This window comes from Callorhinchus milii, unplaced genomic scaffold, assembly GCF_018977255.1.
Source record: "Callorhinchus milii isolate IMCB2004 unplaced genomic scaffold, IMCB_Cmil_1.0 Scaffold33, whole genome shotgun sequence".
In the NCBI taxonomy this organism is placed as follows: domain Eukaryota; kingdom Metazoa; phylum Chordata; class Chondrichthyes; order Chimaeriformes; family Callorhinchidae; genus Callorhinchus; species Callorhinchus milii.
In genome coordinates, this window is record NW_024704774.1 from 1,166,574 (window position 1) to 1,190,968 (window position 24,395).

Below are 24,395 nucleotides of genomic sequence, written 5' to 3' on the forward strand. Positions count from 1 at the left end.
GAGGAAACCTAAGAGAACTGTTCAATCTTATGAAGGATTCTATGTATTGAACAAGGAGAAATTGTTTCCACTGCCATGTGGGTTGGTAACCCGAGGACACCGTTTCATAACAGACGTTGAAAGAAACAGAGGAGAGGTGAGGAGAATTTGTTTCACACAGCGAGCTGTGCAAATTTGGATTGCATTGACTAAACTGGGGGTGGAAACCGTTTCGAATAAAACTTTTAAGAGAGAAATAGTTAATTATTTGTGGAGGACAAGTTTGCAGGGCTATGCGAAGGGCGCGGTGGAATGGAATTGATTTGCGTAGCGCTTTTAAAAGAGCAGGCACGAACACGATGGGAAAAAAATATCCTGTGCTGTATTATTCTTGATTCTATGATTATTTCATTTTCAGATTAACGAGAGATCGCTTCACAAAAGCACGGACGTTGCTGTGAGCGCCTAGGCTCTGGAACTCTATCCCACAGGAGCACAGTCGAGGGGTTGAGCAGGAAAATTGGTGAAACATAGCGGGGTGTGAGAACAGGTTGTTGAGGACTGGGGTTGAGAATAGGGGCTGAAGAGGTGGGGCTGAGTAAAGCGTGGGTGGGTGAGAAGAGGGGTTTGGTGAGGTTTGGCGGATGAACACAGGGTCTACGCAAAGGGGAAATAATACAAGGGGCTGAGCACATGTGGAGCTGGGTGACCACAGGGAGCTAAGCACAGTGCGGGGGTTAAACATAAGGAAGGAGCTTAGAACAGGGGATGGCAAGCACTGTGATATGAACAGAAGGGACGGGGAGAGCAAGTGAGGTGCTCAGCAAAGTGGGATCAGCCCAGGGAGGTGAGCACAGCCCGCGGTACATTGAGCACAGGGGCTAAGTACAGGTTTCTGAGTAGAGAGTGGGATGCAGCAAACATGGAAGTGAGAACAGGCAGATTGCATAGTGGATAATAATAATAATAATAATTAATAATAATGATCATCCTTGCATTTGATATAGCGCTTTTCACGTCGGGAGGACGTCCCAGAGCGCTTCACAGAATAGACTGTAAAGTGAATCGACTGTCTATTTGTGGGCGAACGCAGCAGCCAATGGCGCACAGCGATGTCCCACAAACAGTCGTAGATTGAAAATGACCAATTTATTATTGTTTTATTTTGGAGGGATTATTATTACCCAAACTGTCACACGTATCAATGCTGTTGGGCTCTGTATGAAGCAGAGACTGGATGCTGGTATTTGGGAAGAAAGGAAATCAAATAAGCACAGTGGCTGATAGCCCAGAGGAGAGCGCACTGGTGGGTGAGCACACGAGTGGTGAACTGGGATCGGAGTGAAGAAGCTGATCCCAGAGGGGTGAGAGGAGGTAGGGTTTGTACAGCGAAGAAGCTCAGGAAAGTGAGCGAGGTGAGCCTAGGGATGTGGAGTTGAGCACCAGTTTAGGTGAGCACAGTGGCGATGAGCAGTGGCGGCTGAACACAGGGATTGCGCACTGAGGATGAGCACAGGATGTCAGCCCAAGTTTTGAGAGCAATGGTGTGCGTCGCAGGGATCGAGCACTGAGGATGAGCACAGGATGTGAGCACAGGTTTTGAGAGCAATGGTGTGCAGCACAGGGTGCGAGCACCGCGGATGAGCACAGTCGGTGAGCCTAGGGGGGGAGCACCAGGGCGTGAATACGGGTGGTGAGCACATTGGGATTGAGCAAAGGGTTGTTGTGAACTTCGACGGTTAGTACAGGGGGAGTAAGTAAAATGGGGGAAAGCACATTAGGATAGAGCACAGACGGTGAGCAGAGAGCGTGAGCACAGTGGGGTAGAATCACAGGGGAATGGGAAAACACGGAGAGTTGTGCACAAGTGGGGGGAGTACTCAACCCACAATCACATTGCAACATACATACATACATACATACATACATACATACACACATACAAACATACATACATACATACATACATACATACTGTGCCATCCTCAGCACGAGGGCACATTATAGCCATTTACACTCACACACACACACACACACACAGAGACACACACACAGACACAGACAGACACGCACACACAGACATGCACACACACACACACACACACACACAGACAAACACATAGCGCCACTCTTCGCACTGGAGGCGCGTTGCAGACTCTGTTACACACCCACAGCGACACTCTCAGTACCGGGTGCACATTAGAGCTTCTCTCGCACATACGCACCAACACAGCGTCGCCGTCAGCACTGGCGGCGCACTACAGCCTCTCTCTCTCTCCCTCACAGCGCTACGCTTAGCAATGGGGCGCATTATAATAATAATAATAATCCTTGCATTTGATATAGCGCTTTTCACGACGGGAGAGGACGTCCCAAAGCGCTTCACAGAACACACTGTAAAGTGAATTGACTGTATATTTGTGGGCGAACGCGGCAGCCAATGGCGCACAGCAATGTCCCACAAACAGTCGTGGATTGAAAATGACCAATTTATTATTGTTTTTGGTTTTGGAGGGATTATTATTACGCTCTGTGTGGAGTAAGGAAACTTGCCCGAGGTTTCGCCCTCTGCCTGGAATTGAACTCAGGTCTCTCGCTTGCAAAGCGAGAGCTCTAACCACTGAGCTACAGGACTCCTATATAGCCTCTCTGACACACGCATTCGCACACCTACTCACACGTAGCACCGCCCTCAGCATTGGGGGAACGTTACAGCCTTTCTCGCAAACACAACGCCACCTTCAGGTTTGGGGGCACACTTTAGGCTCTCGCTTACACGCAGCGTCATTCTCGGCGCCGGTGAGACACGACAAATGCTTTCGCACACACACATCGCGGGACGCTCAGCACTGGCGCCACATTACAGGCGATCATTCACCCACACAGCGCCATTCTCACAACTCAGCACTGTAAAGCATCGCTGTACATACGAACACACACACACACAGCCCTCGGGGCGCAATCGCCGGCCTTCCCGCCACCTCCCTCCACACTGCAGGTCATCCAGAACTCTGCAGCTCGTGTACTGTCCCGCAAAAGACACCGCGACATCACTCCCACCCTCGCCCTCGCCCTCACTCCCACCCTCACCCTCGCTCGCCTCCACTGCTCCCCATCCCCCAGAGGATCGATTTCAAGATCCTCATCCTCACCTACAAGGCCATTCACGGCCTCGCTCCCTCCTACCTCTCCGACCTACTCTCCCCCTCCCTACCTGCCCGTACCCTCCTTCCTCCGGCTCCGGTCTGCTCCACATCCCCCGCCCCAACCGCCCTACCATCGGTGGTCGGGCCTTCAGCCTCTCAGCCCCGAGGCTCTGGAACTCTATCCCCAGTGCCTTCGCCGCTTCCTCCCTTTCCTCCTTCAAGGCCGGTCTCAAGACCTTTCTCTTTGACCGTGCCTTCAGCTCCCCTCTCGACTCTCTTCCTACTCCTCGCTCCCTCCCTTCCCTCCCCTCCCCCTGACCATTTCCCCCCCTCCTCCCTCCCTCCCCTCACCCTGACCATTTCCCCAATGCTCGGGTCATGACCCAAATGTGCAGCGCCTTGGGACGTCCTCCTGACTGTAAAGGCGCTTTATAAATGGAATCTTGTTGTTGTTGTTGTAGACTCTCTTTTGATACGCACACAGTTCCATCTCAGCACAGTGCAAACAACCACACAGCGCCAGAGTCAGCATTGGGGACATATTTGCGGACTTTCGCACCTATTCAGCGCCGCTCTCAGCACTGAAGGGCGCGTTACGGCCTCACTCGCACATAAACACAGGCAGTCAAACAAACAGACAACTCCACCCTGAGCACCGAAGGCACATTGCAGCGTCTGACACACACACACACACACACACACTAAATTGCAAGTCGGATTCACTAATTTCTATTGCGCTCAGTGGTGCGTCATTTTGAAACACACAACGATTGCGACGATCCGAACTAAACTCCAGTAATTCTGTGTAACCCACCAAAAAAATGGGAATTCCCCTTTCGTTGGAGTGCAAAGTGGGGATAGAAACACAGGGCGAGTGCAGAAAAGAGTGTGGGTAGCACAGTGAGAGTAAGCAAATGGGAAGTGATCTTAGGGAGGTGAGCACATAGGGGTGATAGCAGTGGGTGAGAGAACAGTGGGAGTGGGCAAATGGTGGTGAACCACATGTGGGTGAAAACAGATGGGAGAGCACAGGGGCTTCCACAGGTATGAAAACACAAAGGTTTGAGCAGAGGGAGCTGAGTAAATTGGGGTAGCCAGATGGCGGAAATGAGGGGTGGGGGGGGGAGGCAGTGGGTTGGGGGTTCGCGTGTTGAACCCGGTATGGGATGATGGGAGTGCGGGATCGCGTGGTGGTGGGGTTTGAGCGCAGCGTGGGAACAAATTGGGAGTGGAAGCACGGAATTTTGCAGCAAATAGGTCTTGAGGGATGCATAAGGATGCGGCGGAGAAAATAAGGGAGAGCGCACATGACAACAACAACAACAACAACAACAAGATTCCATTTATAAAGCGCCTTTCACGTCAAGAGGACGTCCCAAGGCGCTGCACAGTTGGGTCATGACCCGAGCATTGGGGAAATGGTCAGGTGAGGGAGGAGGGAGGAGGGGGGAAATGGTCAGGGGAGGGAGGGAAGGAGGGAGGAGGGGGAAATGGTCAGGGGAGGGGGAGGAAGGGAGGGAGCGAGGAGGAGGAAGAGAGTCGAGAGGGAGCTGAAGGCACGGTCAAAGAGAAAGGTCTTGAGACCGGCCTTGAAGGAGGAAAGGGAGGAAGCGGCGAAGGCACTGGGGATAGAGTTCCAGAGCCTCGGGGCTGAGAGGCTGAAGGCCCGACCATGAGCCTGAGCACAGCGATAAGACTGAGAAAAGTTTGTGTTGAGCCCAGGGCGCGGAGCACAAAGGGTGAGCAACAAGAGGATTGAGCACAGTGAAGGTACCCGGGGTGTGAGTAGGGGCTGTGAGCACAGGGGATGTATGCAGATGGAGGCGGCTGAGCAAAGCTGCAGATGAGCACAGGTGGATGAACACAGAGTGTGTCAGCACAGTGGGCGGGAGCGCAGGTGTTTTCAACACGGGGTGGGTCAGCACAGGTGTGTTCAGCAAAGGTGTGTTGAGCACAGGGGTTCAGCACAGGGGATTCTGCTCAAGGGAAGTGAGTGAGTCCTGTAGCTCAGTTGTTAGAGCACTCGCTTTGCAAGTGAGAGACCCGAGTTCAATTCCAGGCAGAGGGCGAAACCTCGGGCAAGTTTGCTTACTCCACACAGAGCCTAATAATAATCCCTCCAAAAACCCAAAACAAAAATAAATTGGTCATTTTCAATCTACGACTCTTTGTGGGACATTGATGTGCGCGATTGGCTGCCGCGTTCGCCCATAAATATACAGTCAATTCACTTTACAGTGTGTTCTGTGAAGCGCTTTGGGACGTCCTCCCGACGTGAAAAGCGCTATATCAAATGCAAGGATTATTATATTATTATTATTACCGTGGTGTGATTGCAAATGCCAGGTGAGTATAGTCGCTGTTGACCACAGGGTGTTCAGCACACGATGGAGAAAGACAGGAGGCGGGCACTGTGGTGTGAGCAAAGCGAAGTAGCTCAGCGAACAGGATGATGAGCACTAACATGTGAGCACATTGTGTAGCGGGTGAGGAAAAGAGTAGTGGAGCTTGAGGGCCGTTATACAGGGTGTGATCACAGGGACTGTTCACAGTGGGGATGAGCAAGGAGGGTGGTTTGAGCTCAGTGCGGTGCTGAGCATGGGGTATGGTTACAGGGTGGGAGGAACGTAAATGTGGCAGCACAGAGCTGGTGAACATAGGACGGTGTAGGCACGGTGAGGAGACGATGCAAATGGGGTAAGCACTGGGAGTTGAGCACACGGGATGAGCACAATGGTGATGAGTACAAGTGAGCATAGTGGGTTGTGATAACGGGGGTTGAGACCCAGGCCTGAGCATATAGGTAGTGAACATAAGAATCGGGTGAGCACAGGGCCTGGTGAGCCCAGGTGGTTGTGAGCACAGGGGTTTTAGCACAGACGCCTCAGCCCAGGGGATTTAACACGGTAATTTCAGAACACGGTGAGCACAGGAAACTGAGCACAGAGGTATGAACAAAGGAAGGGGGTGAGGAAGAGGAGAGGGGAGCAGAGGCAGTGTAAGCAGGATATGTGAGCACAGGGTGTGTGAGCAAGAGGTGCGAGGAAAGGATTGTGAGCACAAAGTTTGTGCATGGGTAATGGGTTCATCAAAGAGGGGCTGAGCACAGTGAGTGTGCGCAGGTAAGGTGTTCAGCGAAGAGTGGGTGAGCAAAGGGGATTGATTACAGTGGTAGTGATGTGCATGTTCGGGTGAGCACAGTGGGGTGGTGAGCATACGGGGATGAGGATAAGTTCTGAGCAGACAGTTCTTGTTGAATGAGCACAAGTAGGGATTTTGAGCTCGGAGTCGGTTAGGACAGGTGTTGGAGAGCACAATGGGTGGTGAGCAGAGGGGCAGAGCACAGGGGATTGAGCAAAGGGAGCTGAGCACAGGTGGTGCTTCAGCACAGGAAGGTGACTGATTAAAGGTTTTGGTGAGCACAGGTTTGAACACAGGGTATGCTGTGGGAAGAAAGAGTAGTTTGCACAGTAAGGGGCAGGGATGTGAGCACAGGGGATGTGAATACACGGGATGTGAGCACATCGGATGTGAACACATGGTTGTGGAGCTATGGAAGGGCGTACAATGTGTGTAAACATTGGGCTGAGCTCAGTGTGATAGGCACAGAGAGGAGAGCACAAGGCAGGCTAAGCACAGTGAGAGGCTGAGCACAGGGAGAGGTGAGCATACGATTGGTTGAGCACAGGGGTTGGAGCACAAAGAAATTGAGCGCAGGGCGGGTGAGCACGGGGGAATGAGCAGATGGAGTGAGCATATGAGGTGAGCAGCGGAGATGAGCACAACGGGACGGGGCGTAAGTAGAGTGAGGGTTTGGAGCTACAGGGGAGGTGAGCACAATAAGGCGTGTGGAGCTACAGGAGACTTGAGCATAGTGGTGGGGGACCGAGTTTCAGCCAAGTGGGTGTGAGCACAGGGTCCGGAGCACAAAACGCTGGGTACAGGAGAGTGAACGTACGGATTGAGCACAGGGTGGGGGTGTGCTCAAAGATGGCGGGTTGAGCAGAGGAGTTGTCAGCCCCTGTATCAAAGAGGGAGCATAGGTTCGGGGGGGCATAGGGGTCGGCTGAGTACAAGGATGAGCACAGTAATTGTGAGCCCAGTTTTGAGCACAAGGGTGACCACCATGTATGTACGCATTGGTTATCTGGGGTGGGGTATGAACACAAGGTGTGTGGGCACATGGGGATATCATGGGGGTGATGTCAGAGGCTGAGCACAGGGGCTGAGCTCATGGTTTATGCGCAGTGAGATGGCTTATCACAGTGGATTGTTAGCAGAAGAGGGGCAGAGCCCAGTTGTGTTGAGCCCAAGAAGCTTGAGCACTTTGGTGTGTGAGCACGGGGTGTGTGAGCACTGAGGTTGAGCACGGTGTGGGATGAAACCAGGGGAGTTGAGCACTGGTTGTTCAGCAGAAATTTTGAGAAGAGGGTTGAGCAGAGAGAGTGATAAGAGGCAGTGAGCAGAGGGGTTGAGCAGAGATGGTGAGCACATAATGGATGATCACGCGTGGAAGAGATCGCATGGAGTGGGGGAGAAAAGGACAGGTGAGCACAGTGGGTGTACAAAGCGGGTGAGAACAGTGGGGTGTCACAGGATGTGAGCAAAGTGCTGGTTAGCACAGTCGAGGTGAGCACAGGATGGGGGTGGGTGTTAACACAGGTTTTGAACACAGGTTGTGAGCTCAGATGCGCTGAGCACAGGGTGCTATCACAGGCGTGGTGATCACCGAAGGTGAGCAGAACATGGGTGAGCACAGAGGCTGAACAAAATGTTGGCGGGCAAGGCAGAGTGCACTTGCGTCGGGGTGAGCAACGGATGTGAGCACAAGGGATGGGAACAGCGTTGAACACAGTGGTTGAGCAACAACAACAACAACAATATTGCGTTTATAGAGCGCCTGTCACGTCGGGAGGAGTTGTTGTTGTTGTTGAGGCTGGAGCACAGGGAGGTGACTGGACGACAGGAGTGTGGGGTGTTGGGTTTGTTGCGTGGGGTGAACATACAGGGCTAAGAAGAGGATGGTTGACGACTCGAGGGGGCTGAACGCAGCAGATGTGTCTGAGCAAAGGAGTAGGCGCTGATCACAGTGGGAGGGGCTGATCCCAGAGTGTAAGAATGAGCACAGGAGTTAATGATTTATCACAGGAGGAAGAGCAGAGTAGAGCGGGAGAGGCTGATCAGAGGGAGAGATGCTTATCACTGAGCACTCGAGGAGGGACCTGTCACAGTGGGGTTTGGGAACAGGGTGCGGGGCTGAACAAATTAGGAGGTGCTGGGAACAGGGAGAGAGATTGAGGACAGTAACTGAGGGATTTATATCAGGGCGAGAAGCTGAACACAGGGCGGTGGTGGGTGCGGAGTTGATTACAGGGGGAAGGGCTTATGACAGTGTGTGGAGCTGCTCAACGGGGATGTACATGTTCTGGTTCTATTGATTTGTGACTATTGATAGCTAAACAGTGGCGTGACTGAGAACAACACATCAACCATAATTCACCATCGCTGCTCCCATCAGGTGGGCGCCCCAAGGCTTTGAATGTGTAGCTCTCGAAAACCAGATGTTTAAAACCACGTCCAATAATATCGATAATAATTTGAGCCAAAGGTTCCTATTCCAAGTCTCCAAGTAAAATTCCCTTCTGGTTTTGAATATGACACCGAAAACTGTAAACTCTACCTGGACAGACAGAAGAGGGAACAAGCCCGCCGAGCTCACACTGACTGTAAGCTGACACTGACCCCGAGCTGACACTGAGCTCATAGACAAGTGTTCAATTGCAGCTCAAATTATGCGTACAATCGAGACCCGGGTTAAAATCAGTCCACATTTCTGCTTCGTATTGAATCTCAGACAGAACAGTTTCTCAGGCTGACGCTGTGCTCATTGTCGATCCTGTTGTTCGATGTCACATCAAAGATCAGTGCGAGTGATTGTGAGATTATCTTCGCTGTCTTTTGTTCACAGATTCGTTTCAGAAACCCACAATTTCCCTGAAGCCAGATTCTCGGATGTTTGTGAAAGGAGAAAGCGCTGAGATCTCGTGTTCTGGGAATTATCCTGGCAGCAAATTCACTTTCTACAGAGACGGCAAGATTATCAAATCAGAACTAGCGCCAAAGATTCATAACATGGTCACATTCACCCCATCGGAGATCAGCGCAGGACATTACTGGTGTGAATATATTGAATCAATGGACGGACGAGAGCGCACATCACCAGAGAGCGAACGCGTGGGAATCTCTGTATTGGGTAGGAACGATTATCTTGTCTCTCACAAACAAGGGTCAATCATTGCCAAATTGTGTCCAATCACATCCATCACAGCACGACCGACTCCCCACCCTCTTGTATGGTTCGCTCTTTGATTCGAGATTCTCCCCTTCCCTCCTTGCTCCTTTCACCCTCTATTTTTTCTCTCCACACACTTTATTCATAACTCCCTCCTTCACTCCCTCCTGCACTCTTCCCCCAAACCTCTATTTCTCCCTGCCTCCCTCTCACACTCTACATTCCCCTTCCTTCCACACATACTATTCCCCTCTCCCCACTTCCTCCCTGTCCCCTATTCCCCTCTATACACAAACTGCCTTCCTCACACGCGCTCTATTCACCTTTCCCTGATTCTCTACGCCCACCCTCCCCTACACTATGTTGCTTCATTCCACCCACCGATTCATTCCCACACGCTTCCTCCATCCAGCATCCTCTATTCCCCTCACACTCCTGTGAAGGTCTGGCTTCCTCTTGAACGTATCCAGACTAGTTGATTCCAGTGTGTTTCAGGCAGCGCGTCCCACAATCTCACTCCAATCTGAGTGAAGTCGTTACTCCTAAATTCTCTGTTTGACCAACTGATCGTGATATTATCCTGTTGTTGATAAACACATCTGAAGATCACAGGAGACGTTCAGACTGAATTCCGATTCTCCTGTGCATGGATGCAGTTGTATGTTACAGCAGTCCACTGCCCTCCATGGCCACCCGTTCCTACACTTTGCGCCTCACTTCCTCTCTGTAAAGAAACAATAGATGTGGTCTGTCCTGAATCTGCCCCTCAACAACAAATGGTAACTTCTCCTGTGTTCATCTCACGGTGTGAGTATTTGCAATTATCGTTTAAATTCCAGCTCCGATGCAGAAACCCATCCTTTTTCCTGAAGCCAGATTCCCTGGTGTTTGTGAAAGGGGAACACGCTGCGATCTCATTCTCTGGGTATTATCCTGGCCGCAGTTTCACTTTATACAGAGAATGCGAATTTATCACAACACAACTATATCCAAAGCAAAACAACAAGTCAACATTCACCCCATCAAAGATCTGTGCAGGAAATTATTTCCGTAAATATACTATACATATTGACGCCCGCGAGCTCACATCACCAGGGAGCGCTCGAGTGGGAATCACTGTGTTTGGGTGAGATCAAGAGTACGGACTACTTCAGCAAAGGACACTCAGTAGCACCTAGTGTCACTGCGATCACAGCACGCCTCCGCACCATCCAAACATTTCTTTATAAAATCATAGAATTGTAAACAGGGACGGAGGCCATTCAGCCTGTCGTGTCTGCGACGGCTCTTTGAAAACAACTATCAGATTCAGTGCAACTCACCAGCTCTCCCCTACAGCAATGGAAGCTTTTCCAACCCAAATAATTATCTTCCTTTACTCACTATGTGACACGACTTTCACCAAATTCCTCCTTCCTCCCACCAGCTGACGCCCCCAATCCCTCTCACACAAAACCTACCTCATCCTCACTTCCTCCCACAGTCTCCATTCCTCCCTTCGTCCCACACCCGGATACACTCCCACAACGTGTAACCTCCCACAATGTCATTGCCTCTGTTTTTTCACACCGTCTGTTCCTCCCTCCCACCGATAACACCCCGCCAAACCTTCTATTTCCCTCTCCCTCATTCAATCAAACACCCACTGTCTTCAAAACCTTCAAATCCCCACTAAATAATGCAAAGGTCTCAATCCTTCTTGAATGCATCTACACTATCTCATTGAATCATTGCTTCCGGCAGCGAGTTCCACAAGTTCACTTCCCTATGTGAAGCTCTTGCTCCTCAATTCTCCTTTGATCGCCTGGTTCTGATCTTCTCCTGTTTAGAAACACGAGACTTTCAGACTGAATTCCCTTCCTCCCGTCCCAGGCTGGACCTGTGTGTTATCCCAGCCTTACTGCTCTCCATCGCCACCGCGGTTTTAGCGTCGCTCGTCCCCCGTACCCCCCCTCACACATCTCTTTGTAAAGAACCACACGCTGGATTCTCTTCTGCACCTCTGCCTCAAACCCTCACCATGATAAGCAAGCAAATTGTGACTTCTTCTATAATCGGAGATCAAATACCAGAGCGAGTGTTTTTGAGTATGTCTTTACTGTGTTGTAATTCCAGATCCGCTCCAGAAAGCCACCATTTCCGTGAAGCCAGATTTCCTGGTGTTTGTGAGAGGGGAAAGCGCAGAGATCTCATGTGCTGGGAATTATCCTGGCAGCAATTTTTCTTTATACCGAGACGGAGAGCTTATCACATCACAACCAGCTCTAGAGAATAACCACACGGCCATATTCACCCCATTGGAGATCAGGGCAGGAAATTACTCGTGTAATTATAAAAAACACGTAGACGGCCGAGAGTTCATATCACCAGTGAGCGACCGAGTTGGAATCTCTGTGTGGGGTAAGAGCTGATTGAAATCTTACATATTAACTTATTTGTCTTTTGACCATTTACAGCAGTCCCTTTTATTACCATTCTTTACAACATCGATCATGTATACATGTTATCTTCTGGTGCTCCGTGTCCCACTTTCTCCACGCCAACATATTCTGCTTCCCCTCTCCCCCAAACTTTAACCCCTTCACCAGCCGTTTGCCCTCTCATCTATCCTCTCCCTCTCTCCCTCTCTGCCCCATTTCCCAGTCTCCCTCCCCCCGACTCCTTCTCCCCCAGTCCATCCCTCCTTACTTATACCTCTATTACACCTTTGTTGCACCACTCTTCCCCTCACTCCACCCTCTTTGCCCTCTGTCCCGTTCGCTCGCTCACTCTCCTCCCCTTCTCTTCCTCCATTTGCTATCTCTCTCCTTGAAATCTCTCTATTATCTTAACCCCCTCTCCTCCCTCCCTTACAGGCGCCTCTTTTACTCCTACACGCTCTTGCTAGCCCCTTTCCTGCCCTATTCCCTATTTGCTATCCTTAATCCCAACAAACAATCCCGCCACTCACCCCGATCCTGATGGTAAACGTGCTGATCAGTGCCGTCTTCAGACTTTCTCTGAAATACCACGGACTCGACTGGCCAGGAACAGGACTAGAGACCAAATCTAGTATTCTGTTGTCAAACGCATCTCCATGTAACTTGATGTGCTGCAGTTAATCGCCCTCTTGTGAAGTTCTGGCTGCCATTTGAATGTTTTTAAAGACACATCTGAATATTACACGAAAAGTTCATACTTTATTCCTGCCCAGGCTGGAACTGTGTGTTACCCCTTTCCCTGACCGCATTGCCCTCCCTGGCCACCTCGCTCCCCACCAAGACTTGCTCTGTATAAAGAGACACTAGCTGGGTTCTTTATTGCACCTGCCACTGAAACACTCACCCCACCGACTCTTCCCGATGCCTCGTAAAGGCCAGGAAACACGCAAATATTCTAGTTCACTGTAACCTGATCCATGTCCGTGTCACGGAGCGAGTCGTTGTGAGATTATCTTTGCTGTGTTTTCATTTCAGGTCCGCTCCAGAATCCCAACATTTACCTGCAGTCAGATTCCGAGGTGTTTGTGAGAGGCGAAAGTGCTGTTATCTCATGTTCTGGGAATTATCCAGGTAGCAATTTCTTTTTCTTCAGAGATTGCGAGTTTATCAGGTCACAAACAGCTCCAGAATATAGCCATACAGCCACATTCAACCTATCGGAGATCATTGCAGGAAACTACACGTGTTTTTATATTTCGAACATAGAAGGACGTGAATTCACATCACCGGAGAGCAACCGAATGGGAATCTTTGTGTGGGGTAAGAGCAGGAGCCTGGACTCTCTCACCAGTGGTCACTCACTGCCCCTTATTGCCCAGTCACCGCGATCACAGCACCACATTCTCCCTCTTCTATATATTATATAACTGTACAGCACATCTGTGTCGACTTTCAGAAAAGATTTATCCGTTTCAATCCCACTCCACCGCTACTTTTCTCTCTCACAGGAACAATTGCCTCACAAAATAATTATCTTGTCTCACTAGCTTTGTGACACGGACCTGTCCCCATTTCTCCCATCCACCCTCCAGCTGACGACTTCATTCAATTCTACACACAAACTTCGTAAAGCTGTCTCCCTCCCAGAATCTCAATTTTACTCTCAGTACCTCACTCTCATATCCTCCCATACCATGATACGCACACACAGTTTTAATGCCTCTCAAACCCTCTATTACTCCCGTAGCGACTGTTTCTCCATCGCTCACTCTATCTCCCTCCCAAATCTTGTATTCACCTCTGCCTCATTCCATAAAACAGCCCCATACCCTTCAAGAAACTGTAGTCCACTTTCGGTCGTGTGAATGTCTCACTATGTCTTGATTGTATCTTGACGATCTGATTCAATCCAAGCTTCAGGCAGCGAGTTCCAGGATCACCTTTCCCACTGTGTGATTCACTTGCTTCTTATTTTTTTGTTGGATCGCTCGGTTGTGATCTCAACCTGTTGTTTTAAAACGCTGCTGAAAATCACAGGAGAGGTTCAAACTGAAATCCCGTCAAACACTGGGAATGTATGTTTCCCCAGAACCTCGCCCTCCGTAGCCACCCCGCTCCCAGCCGATGCCGCCTCTCCCTCTGTTTGAAGAAATACAAGCTGGTGTCTGTCCTGAATCTGCCGCTCAAACCCTGCCCCTCGTCCTGAAGCCTCCTCCGGACAGAGAACCTAACAAATAGTCACATTTACATTGTCCTGATCTGTTTTCGTGACACACAGCGATCCTTTGTGAGGTTACCTATACAGTGTTTTAATTCCAGATTCGCTCCAGAAACCCAACATTTCCATGAAACCAGATTTCCGGTGGTTTGTGAGAGGGGAAAGTGCTGAGATCTCGTGCTCTGGGAATTATCCTGGCAGCAATTTCTCTTTATACAGAGACGGTGAATTTATCACAACACAACCAGCTCCAGAGAATATCAACACGGCAATATTCATCCCATCGGAGATCATGGCAGGAAACTACACGTGTACATATACTGCGTATTTAGACGGACGACGGTTCGCTTCACCAGAGAGCGAGCGATTGGGAATCTCTGAGCGGGGTAAGAACTCACTAAAATCTCACAGAATAACTGGTTGCATTTTGAACATTTACAGCAGCTCCTGTTGGAACCATACTTTAAACCACCGAACTTATTTCCGTTTGATTTCCCGGTGTTTGGTAGAGTGTTTGACCCCGAACGGAAACCAACTCCCGCGGTAAAACAGTTTACGCGAATACAGCTGTTCTTTAACCAACGACACCAAACAGCTTGTCATTGAGCGCAATGTGGTACATAAACCCCTTCCACTCCAGCGAGGAACACCCGGTCAAGTTGACTTTCACTATTAATGCCAAGTCAAAGTATCCCAACGCCCAGTGACCAATGTTCCTCTCAACTCTTGCCTATGAGCCAGGCTCGAGTGTTGTGTTTTCCGCAGTACCCTTCAATATTACGGACCCGCCTGGCTCCGAGGTTAACTGGAGACTACCATCAAGTTTAGACTCAATCGCGATCTTCAACAGTTTGGCAGGTCACCGGCACAGAATCCAAAGAGTCCCCGCTTAGCTCCCGCTTCCCAGGGTCAGCGGACGACACGTTTTACTCTTGAGGGCTGTCTATGCGAAATTGGCTATTTTCATTGCAACAGAGCAAATATTAATTTCCATAGCACTTTCAAATCAGGAGGAGATTAAACTGAAGCGAGTTCTTTAAAATGATGAGCTTTACCCGCATATTAACTCCTCAAAGTTGACAAATTACTCCCTGTCCATTTATGTCCTTAGCAAGCTGGACCAGGGAGCAAACTTCAGGAATTACATTGGGGATTGTCACAGCGTTGGTGATCACTGTGTTTATACTGGGATTCTGCGTGCGTAAGAGAGGTAAGTGGCTATTGATGTCATTGAATACAGCATATGATAAATGAATAAAGGAATTAATTAATTAATGTAGTCATAGATATCAGTCAGTACAGTTTAAAGTTACTGGGAATAAAGGAAGTGAAAGTAATTGTGTATTGCTAATCTTCTTCGACAATGAGTGCAGGTGGAGAACTGAGCACAAAGGTACCGAATCAGTCTTCGGTGTTTGTCAACTCATGTATTATTGGAAGCGAATATACAACATCATGATTCTGATTTAGGAAGAAAAGTCAACGAATATGTCAGCGTAATCTGTAATGGGCATTTTTATACTTAAGTTAGATAACGTTACATTAGTGGGGTTACAGGCTATAGTCGAGGATCATCTTGGCTTGTAAATCTGGAGCTCCCTTCCTCACTCCCTTCGCATCGTCCCCTCTCTTCCTATTTTGAGGTCTCGGCTGAAGATCTTTCTTTTCCACCGCGACTTTGTTCAACTTCTTCCCCCTCCCTTTGGCTCGGCCCCGGTTTCCGTTACTGTGAAGCGAGCTGAGACGCCATGTGGCGTGGAGCACGCATTATACATCCAAATTATTGTTGTTGATTGACATGATTGTTTGCAATACAGTACAGAACGTATTGTAGTTTGAGACTCTTTGTTTACTGTTATGTTTTTTCCGCCTGTACCACCCGTGAGACCGTTAAACAGAGGTCCCGAGTGTCTGATCATATGGACAATGCAGATCCTGTGGCACCAATCGACAACATGATGGAGATTATCCTCGTATCCTGGCCAACAATCCCCAAAATAAAATTGGTCACTCATTCTATGGCTCTCTGTTGGGACACTCTTGAGTTAATATGCGAGGTGTCTGGAACGTATTTGGAGAGAGCGCGCGGCGGAGTGGTTGAAGGCAAATCCAATGATGGCATTAGTGTGTGGGGGTTTGGTTGGGTTCTGCTCTTGCTAACCATCCCTGTCAAGCCCTTTTGACGCCGGATGAAAAGGGGATATTACTAACCGTAAAACCACAAAAATATACAACTAGTGTTAACTAGTAATTGGTACTTATTACGTTTTGTACTTACAGGTAAACAGAACAGTCGAATAATGGAAAGGTGAGGATATTTCTCCACTCTTCCATGCTCACTTCCCATCCTGCCTGTGCAGGTGCTGCCATCCCCAATGGAGATCGTTACAGTATTTAAATTCCTGTTCTCACCCCAGCGTTGCTATGCTGCTTCTCGAACCCCACTGACCATTTCCAATTTAATCCCATTCCATGCTCTCTCCCCATATTGTCTGCACTGGTGCTCACTCCCACCCTCATCGGCAAGACTTGGAGGGCAGACAGATACCGTGGGCAAGTATACCTCCCACTCAGCTTCTGTTTCCTTGCAAGAAGTATCCCTAACGGGTTGATTGGTTCAATCACGACTGGCAGACATAGCTTGCCAGAGAGAGCACCAAATAGCAAGCTTTGTGATTTTAAGTATTGAGACCCCAGCCTTTACCCCAATGCACACGTTGAGGTCGACAAACATTTACTCTCGCCATCCTGACTCTTGGGCTCATTGCGATCAGGTTGGCAGAGCTACTGCATGAACATCAGAAACACAGCAATTTCCAAGGGTCGGAGGCATGACTGGAACTCAACGTCTGGTGTGGATACCTGTTACCGTGGTGATAGTTTTCAGCACAAATCTAGCCGTGCCCCAATCCCGCCCCCCGCTACACCCACACACAGATTTTTTTTGTCATCGGGCTCTATATATCACAGAAACCAGTTACCAAAATTTACTCTCTCCAAGTCAGGGATCTGCCATTTTACCAGCTTTTGAAATCACCGTCTGGCAAACTTTCTGCTGCTTTTTCCAACTGTAGCACCAGAGACAGCGACAGGACAGAAAGCGGCGATTCGACCCCACATGACTGTGATGATGCTCCTTCAAGAGTATTTCTGTCAGTGCCATTTCGCGGTACTTTCCGCCAGATGAGAGACAATATTTGGTGTTTAGCTCCGTTTCAAGCATAGTTCTGAGCTCTCTAAATATCATCAGTAGAACAGCAGTAATTAATCGCCCTCTGCTCTTTTTTNCCTTAGGAATGTACCCATGGGAGGCGGCCCACAAAACAGCAGCGTCACATGTAAGCAATTGGTTTCCTGGCTTTGAGTCCAGAGTGAAAGGAGCTGGTCACAAACAGTCCTGGTCAGCCCTGTTCCCGAGCACCTCAGAAACTCATCACTTGCACCTGAGCGTCTCGCATACCAGAGGCTGTCTGAAGCTGTCTCTCGCCTTTTCTCTCAGTCTATGTTTCTGATTGTCTCCACTCACCTTCTCTTATTCTGTCTGTGTGACTTACTGTGCGTCGACCTGTGTTTCTGCCACTCTCCTATCTAGATCTGCCTGTGTGTCTTTCTGTGTGTTTTTCGGTGTGTTTGTCTGTCGGCATAAAAATCTGTGTGTCTGACTTGCAATCGCTTCTCTCAAATTGAGCCGCTTGAAGTTTTCTCTCCTTTAGATGAGACGATAAATCGAGGTCCCTTCTGAATGTTCATGTGGACATTAAAGGTCCAGCGTCGTTATTCAAAAACGTGAATTTGGCTTTCCCGCTCAACAATCTCCCTCTGGCCAACAGTCCGCCACCAAAAATCGTTCACACACTGTGTGCGTGTTTGTGTGTGTGTGTATCTTTCTGTGGATGCTGGACACGAACGGCTTCTGTGTTTCATTCGCAAAATACACAATTGATGCTCTGCACCGTCAATGTTATGACAGCTTTCGGACTTTTTGAAGTAGAGATAAGGATTTAATTCAAGTGAAATGATTAATAATATATTACTCTTTGCTTAATAATCATTGTCATGGTCATTCATAATTATTCATTGTAATCACTGATATCTTTAATAATAATACCAAACAGCAGTGAGATGGTAAAATCCCGTTTCCGTTTGTTCCAGATGCAACTGTGAGAATTGTTCCACGCTCGATGCCTCCAGCGGTGAGTAGTGTCGGTACCATTATTTATTAGGCTCTGTGTGGAGTAAGGAAACTTGCCCAAGGTTTCGCCTCTGCCTGGAATTGAACTCAGGTCTCTCGCTTGCAAAGCGAGTGCTCAACCACTGAGCTATAGGACTTATTAGGCTCTGTGTGGAGTAAGGAAACTTGCCCAAGGTTTCGCCCTCTGCCTGGAATTGAACTCAGGTCTCTCGCTTGCAAAGCGAGTGCTCAACCACTGAGCTATAGGACTCCCTCTCTCAGCCCAACTCAGGTCCTCTGCAGCTCAGCTCATGCCTAGTTTCAGCCTAATTCAGACCATGTGTCACTTTCGCTCAGGATTTAAGCCAATCTGGCTCAACCCAGCTCAGGCTCTGTGTCACTCTGGCTCGCCGGTAGCACTTTTCGCCTGACCTAGAAATTCATGGGCCAAACCCGAAAGTCGGGAATTTAGCAATACTGAGAAAAAGAAGGGAGAATCTCCTCATTTCCTGGTCGAAAAAAAATGTTAGCTCATTTCGTAAAAATAATAATAATCCATGCATTTGTTATAAATAATTTATATGAAGAAAATGTCTCAAAGAGCTTAGCATGATTTACTGCACACAGCGGTGACTGTGTGTTTGTAGGACGTTTCTGTGCAAAATTTTGGGTACTGCGTTTTGTTTCGGTTATGGAGTTCGTCCAATTGATAATAAATGTTGTATACCTATTTGAGCTGTTCTGCCAACGTGAAACGCGTGTGTGTGTGTGTGTGTATGTCGGGCTGTCTGTCTATGTGGTTGCGTCAGTCTGTGCGTGTGCCTTTGTCTCTCTGTTTGCCTGTGCTTGTGTGTGTGTACTTGTGTGATTGTGTGAATGTGTGTGTGTGTTTCTGCGTATGTGTGTGTGTGAGAGTGTGTGCGTGCGCGTGTCTTTGTATGGGCGAGTCTGTATGTCTGTGTGTGTGTGTTTAAATTTTGCACTCAAACAGCGCCATTCACCTCAGAAATAATTCCTAAATGCATGGTTTTATCATCACTATTACTTACGAGGGGATTTGTCAGGGTTCGGTTCCCCTTTGCAGGAATGTTCACATCCGTAGGATACTTGGGGCTGTGGGTGGGGTGCACACCCAGGAAGATTCACATTCCGGAGCTGTGAATCGGGGTGTTCTGGGTGGTGGGTTTGTGGTGAGGGGGATTTCCATCTGATCTTCAGCAGACGTGCTAATTTTTGCCTGTTTTCAGGACGCTGAAATCATCTACGCCAATTTAGCAATAGGAAAGAGAAATGAGGAAGGCCGTGAAGCCGATGAGGAAGATGGTGCTGTCTACGCCACAGTCAGAGTTTAGTGCGGTGGCCAATGGCCATTATTTGCTTTCTGTCCTGGCTCTATCAACCCACCATCACCTATATTCGATTCCAGCTTTAGTCTGACATGAACGGGGCTCTCACATCACGTGTCATCCTAACCCGGATGGAGACTGAGTTAGACACTACGGAAGAGGGAGCGAGGGAGAGACGGTTTAAGACTGAGAGACTTCCTGAGAGACTTCGTGAGAGACGGAGTAAGAATGACAGACTTCCTGAGAGACTTCGTGAGAGACAAAATTAACGAGAGACTGAATGAGAGTTAGAGAGACTGAATTTGTGAGACGTAGAGAGAGATTGAGAGAGGGACTGAGAATGGGAGAGAAAATAAGTGAGCCTGAGAGAGAGTTTGTGGTTGAATGCGATTGAGTGATTAAATGAGACCGAGTGAGAGACGGAGTAAGAAAGAGAGAGAGAGAGACTGGCTGCAAGAAAGACGGAGTGAGAGAGAAACTGATTGAGTAAGATTGAGTGAAACACTGAGTCAGAAACAGTGAGACAGAGGGAAATAATAGAATGAGATCCTGTGTGTGAGAGGGTGAGAGATTGAATGAGAGAGCGTCAGGGAATGAGAGAGAGAGAGAAGAATCAAGATTGGGTGAAGGTGAACGCTGGAATCAGAAATGTTATTGCGTAATTCAGAGAATAATTTAGAAGGGAGAGCACGGATAGAGTGAAGCAGAGAGAATATGAGAAGGCAGAAACGGAGTGCGTATGCGAAAGAGGGGTGAGGGATGGTGAAAGAGTAATTGAGAGTGAGGGGATGAAAGTGATTGTGAGAGGAGCAGAATGATACTGTGTGATTGAGAATTTAAAAAGGTGGTGATGGGAGAGAAGAAGAGAGTGATTGAGAGTGAGAGTGTCACAGGGAGAGATACTGGGGGTTCGCATAAGGCGAGAAATAGGGTAGGAGAAAGAGATTGAAACGGGGAGAGTGAGATCGTGATTGAGAGATAGATTGTGGTGGAGAGTGTGAGAGAGAGGGAGATAGTGAGGGAAATAAAGAGATAGGAAGAGAGCAGAGAATCTGAGAGTTGAGAGAGAGTATGTTTGGGTGAGGGTGGGGCGAATTGAGTGAGTGAAAGAGTGTAACAATGAGAGGGAGAAAGAGTGCAAACGTGCATGAAAGGACAGCGAGAGACAGCAAGATGTGGAAAGAGTTTGAATGTACAGAGAGAGTGTGCACATCCAATCGATTCATACATCAAAGCCATTACATTGATCCGATCAACTCATTGCAGTAAAATTTGTTAACCAGTAGTTATTACTTAGTAAGCATTAATTTGATATGATGAAATGTAACAGTTTGATTTTGCATAAGCTTTCTTAGTGGCCCCAAATGACTGTACCTAACGTCTCAGGTCTGCAGGCTGCTGGCTCCAGTATTGAATTTACTGATTACTCAGCTCACGTTTGGTGTTCGAGATTGATTTGTGCAGATTTACCTTAACTGGAATTACAGATCCATGACATTATAGGATTGTGATGGTAACATGAATGGTCTGTAACGGTGACATCACTGGACTTTAATTGTGAAGCCAATGGAGAGCAATGGTGGCATGACTGGTCTGTAATGGTGACATGACTGGATTATAATAGTGATATGACTGGACTTTAAGAATGACATGACTGCACTGTAATGGTAACATGACTTGACTCTAATGGTGACATGACTGGATTGTAATGGTGACATGCCTTGAATATAATGGTAACATGACTGGACTTTAATGGTGACATGACTGGTCTGTAATTGTGACATGACTCGACTGTAATGGTGACATGACTCGACTGTAATGGCGACATGACTGGATAGTAATGGTGACATGACTCGACTCTAATGGTGGCATGACTGGACTCTAATGGTGGCATGACTGGACTCTAATGGTGGCATGACTGGCCTGTAATGGTGAAATGACTCGACTCTAATGGTGGCATGAATCGACTGTAATGGTGACATGACTGGTCTGTAATGGTGACATGACTGGACGGAGCTGGAGAAGGAACGGCAGCGCTTTATACTGTTAGCACCAGTGTCACATCAGTCACTGTGAGCGTCTTCAGTCCCTGTAACTTCAGGGGTACTCGTGGCTGATTGTCAGGAACATGGGGTTCAGGGCAGAGAGTAGAGAGGCCATTCTGCACCTGTGTGGTCATGGGTGATCCTCATTGCTACCAACTATCGCATACCTGCACTCTATAGCATTGTTAATAGAGGTTGGGGCAGTGAAGTAAACATCAAACAATGTACAGTTTTGCTCCAGTATATCAACATTTTATATTATTTTATGTTGGAGATTAATTAATTCAATTGCATCCGACAGTTTGTAGAACGCAACAATAAAACCCAGAGTGCCAGGAAATAACTTATGTTGATAGACACTATTGCGAGATAAAGCGTATAAAATTATGGGAGGTCCGTTATACGCGAGGACTGTGTTGCTGGTCTCAATCTATTATGCCTCACCTGACATCCACGTTTGTCAAGCTCCATTCCTCACACACTCTCCAGTCTGAACATAATACTCTCTGTTTCTATTCCATCATGAAAACTTTCTTTCTATGCCGCACTACCTCTTTATCTGGAGGGTTATTTTCTGGATCACCCGCAGAGAGAAATTGCGGGTGATCTTCGACAGTGCAACACCACCAGCAGATTTGATTCGGTCCTGTGATGCGCTCGCGTTGTTTGAGTCAATCGTCACAGACTTAGATGTACGGAATAAAATGTCTTGTTGTTCCTCTGTTTTAGCATTTAGTTGGTACAGATTCTTGGATATGACACGTGTTGTGACAGTGGGCGGTGTGTGGTGTGGGTTGGGAATGTGATGTTTGAGTTAGAGAGAGAGAGAAAAATAGAGATGAACTCACATAGATGCCGATTGGATCACCACTTCTGGTATGGAAGTAAGAGTGGTAAGAGAGAGGGTACGGCAACACACCCATTCACATACGCATACACTGTCACACACTGACCCACACAGACTCACATAGACGTATACATACTAAAACACACAATATCATACACAGAACCACCGCCTCCCACACGCGCCGACCCCCCAACCCACAACCCCCTCCAAACCCACACACACACATTGACCTGCACACGTACACATACTCTCACACACAGATTTTCTCATGCACAATCACACTCACACTGACCTACAAACACACTGATCTGTAAACGCGCACGAACACTGCAATATGTACATCCAAAACCAGACAAGCACGTAGACTCACAAACTCACACAGCGACTGAGCTACAAATAGACGCACTCGGAGACTGACACAAACCGTGTAGTCCTGTGGAGTTCTGAAGCTCAGTGGTTAGAGCACTCGCTTTGCAGCGCTGTCAGCACCAAGAGATGCTCAGTATGGCGAAGACTCAGGAGGAACTTAGGTCCAATTGTAACGTATGGTGTTCGTTGCTGAGGGAACGAGTCTGCCCTGAGGGATTGTCGCTCTGGGACCTGGGGGTCACTATTATGGGTCATTTTCGTATGATGTCGGCGTCATCTGCTCAGGTAAATAACTCAAGACGGGTGGGGGAGGTGTCCTGGTGGAGAGTGCGGTAACCACGGTGGGTTTGAGCACAAATTGGATTGCGAATAAGGCGGTTAGCACAGTGGAGGTGAACAGGAGCGTTGGTGAGCTCAGGTGGTGGTGGGAAGCGCACGGTACTGAGCGCAGAGCTTGGGAGCAAAGGCGGGCTTAGCAAAAGGTGCAAGTTATAGAGGGAGGATGGCACAGGGGGTGAGCAAAGAAGAGTAGAACTTAAGGAGGAATGAGCCTGGGTTAGGAGTACAGGAGATTGAGCACAGTTCGCGTAACCAAAATGGTGAAGTAAGGGGTTTGAACACAGGAGTTTGAACAGACTGAATGAGCACAGAGGGCAGTGCAGGATGGGGGTGAATATAGGAGGGGTTGGTTGCTTGAGTGGTGATAGAACACAGAAGGGAAGGCGAGCAAATGGAAGGCGTTTGTGCACAGATTATCACAGGGGGGAGCAAAATGGAGTGCTGAGCTGACAGGATGGAGCTCATTACACGGGGAGGGAGCACAGTTGGGGGTAAGCATTCGTCCCTGTGTGCACGGGGTGATGGTAAATACGGGATGGAAGTAGGTGCTGAGGGCGGGGCGGATGGTGGTGAGCACCGAGGTGTAGCAACACGCGAAGTGAGCATAGTGAATGTGATTATAGGCCATTCAGCAAAAGTGAGGTGAGCACAGGGTGGGGTGGCACCGCGGGAGTGCGACCATGGCTGGTGGGATGGTAGAGCGGGGCAGGAATACAGAAAGTGGCGTCAGCAGGGGGAAGGGTGATGGAGTATTTGGGGGTCTGAGGAAAGGGTTGAGCACAGACGAGAGCACAGCGGTTGGGAAAATAATTACGAGCACAGGTAGTTGAGCACAGGTAGGCAGCAGCACGGAGAGCGTGAGCACAGGTCGTTCGCTGTGCACAGGGACGTGAGCACCGCGGAGTGGAACACAGGTGGAAGGGATGAGAACGCTGTCCAGGGTAAGCCGAGAGGGGTGATCAGAAGGCATGGTGAACACAGGCCGGTGAGCGCACGGTGGGTGAGCATAGCGAGGGTACGCACACAGTCCAAGGAAGCACAGATGTGGGAGCAGAGAAGAAGAGTGAGAACGTGCGTTTGAGCATTGGGTCCTGTTATAATAGGGATGTGAGGACAGAGAAGGGCAACACAGGTGGTTAGCCCACGGGGTCTTAGCATAGGGAGGTGAGCATATATGGGCAGACATGAGCTCAACGGTGTGTGAGTACAACGTAGTGAGCATG

The 24,395-nt window shown here is 48.7% G+C and overlaps 1 protein-coding gene across 1 annotated transcript; it reads left to right on the top strand.

Annotated features, from left to right (window-relative positions):
- Positions 1 to 8,993: 8,993 nt before the first annotated feature.
- LOC103172116 (alpha-1B-glycoprotein-like) lies at positions 8,994 to 20,293 on the top strand. Its single transcript, XM_042345196.1, has 9 exons — positions 8,994 to 9,378; positions 11,533 to 11,817; positions 12,873 to 13,157; positions 14,157 to 14,441; positions 15,167 to 15,265; positions 16,336 to 16,363; positions 17,350 to 17,393; positions 18,208 to 18,248; positions 19,474 to 20,293. The coding sequence occupies exons 1-9, from the start codon at positions 9,138 to 9,140 to the stop codon at positions 19,576 to 19,578; spliced, it is 1,413 nt and encodes a 470-aa protein (XP_042201130.1). The 5' UTR covers positions 8,994 to 9,137; the 3' UTR covers positions 19,579 to 20,293.
- The last annotated feature ends 4,102 nt before the right edge of the window (positions 20,294 to 24,395 follow it).

What these genes read in the sequence shown, in the direction of transcription:
- LOC103172116 (XM_042345196.1), top strand. Translation starts at nt 9,138, where the DNA reads ATGTTTGTGAAAGGAGAAAGCGCTGAGATCTCGTGTTCTGGGAATTAT. An exon ending in AATGGGAATCTTTGTGTGGG is followed by an intron (nt 13,158 to 14,156) that starts GTAAGAGCAGGA and finishes TTTTAATTCCAG; the next exon opens with ATTCGCTCCAGAAACCCAAC. An exon ending in ATTGGGAATCTCTGAGCGGG is followed by an intron (nt 14,442 to 15,166) that starts GTAAGAACTCAC and finishes TTATGTCCTTAG; the next exon opens with CAAGCTGGACCAGGGAGCAA.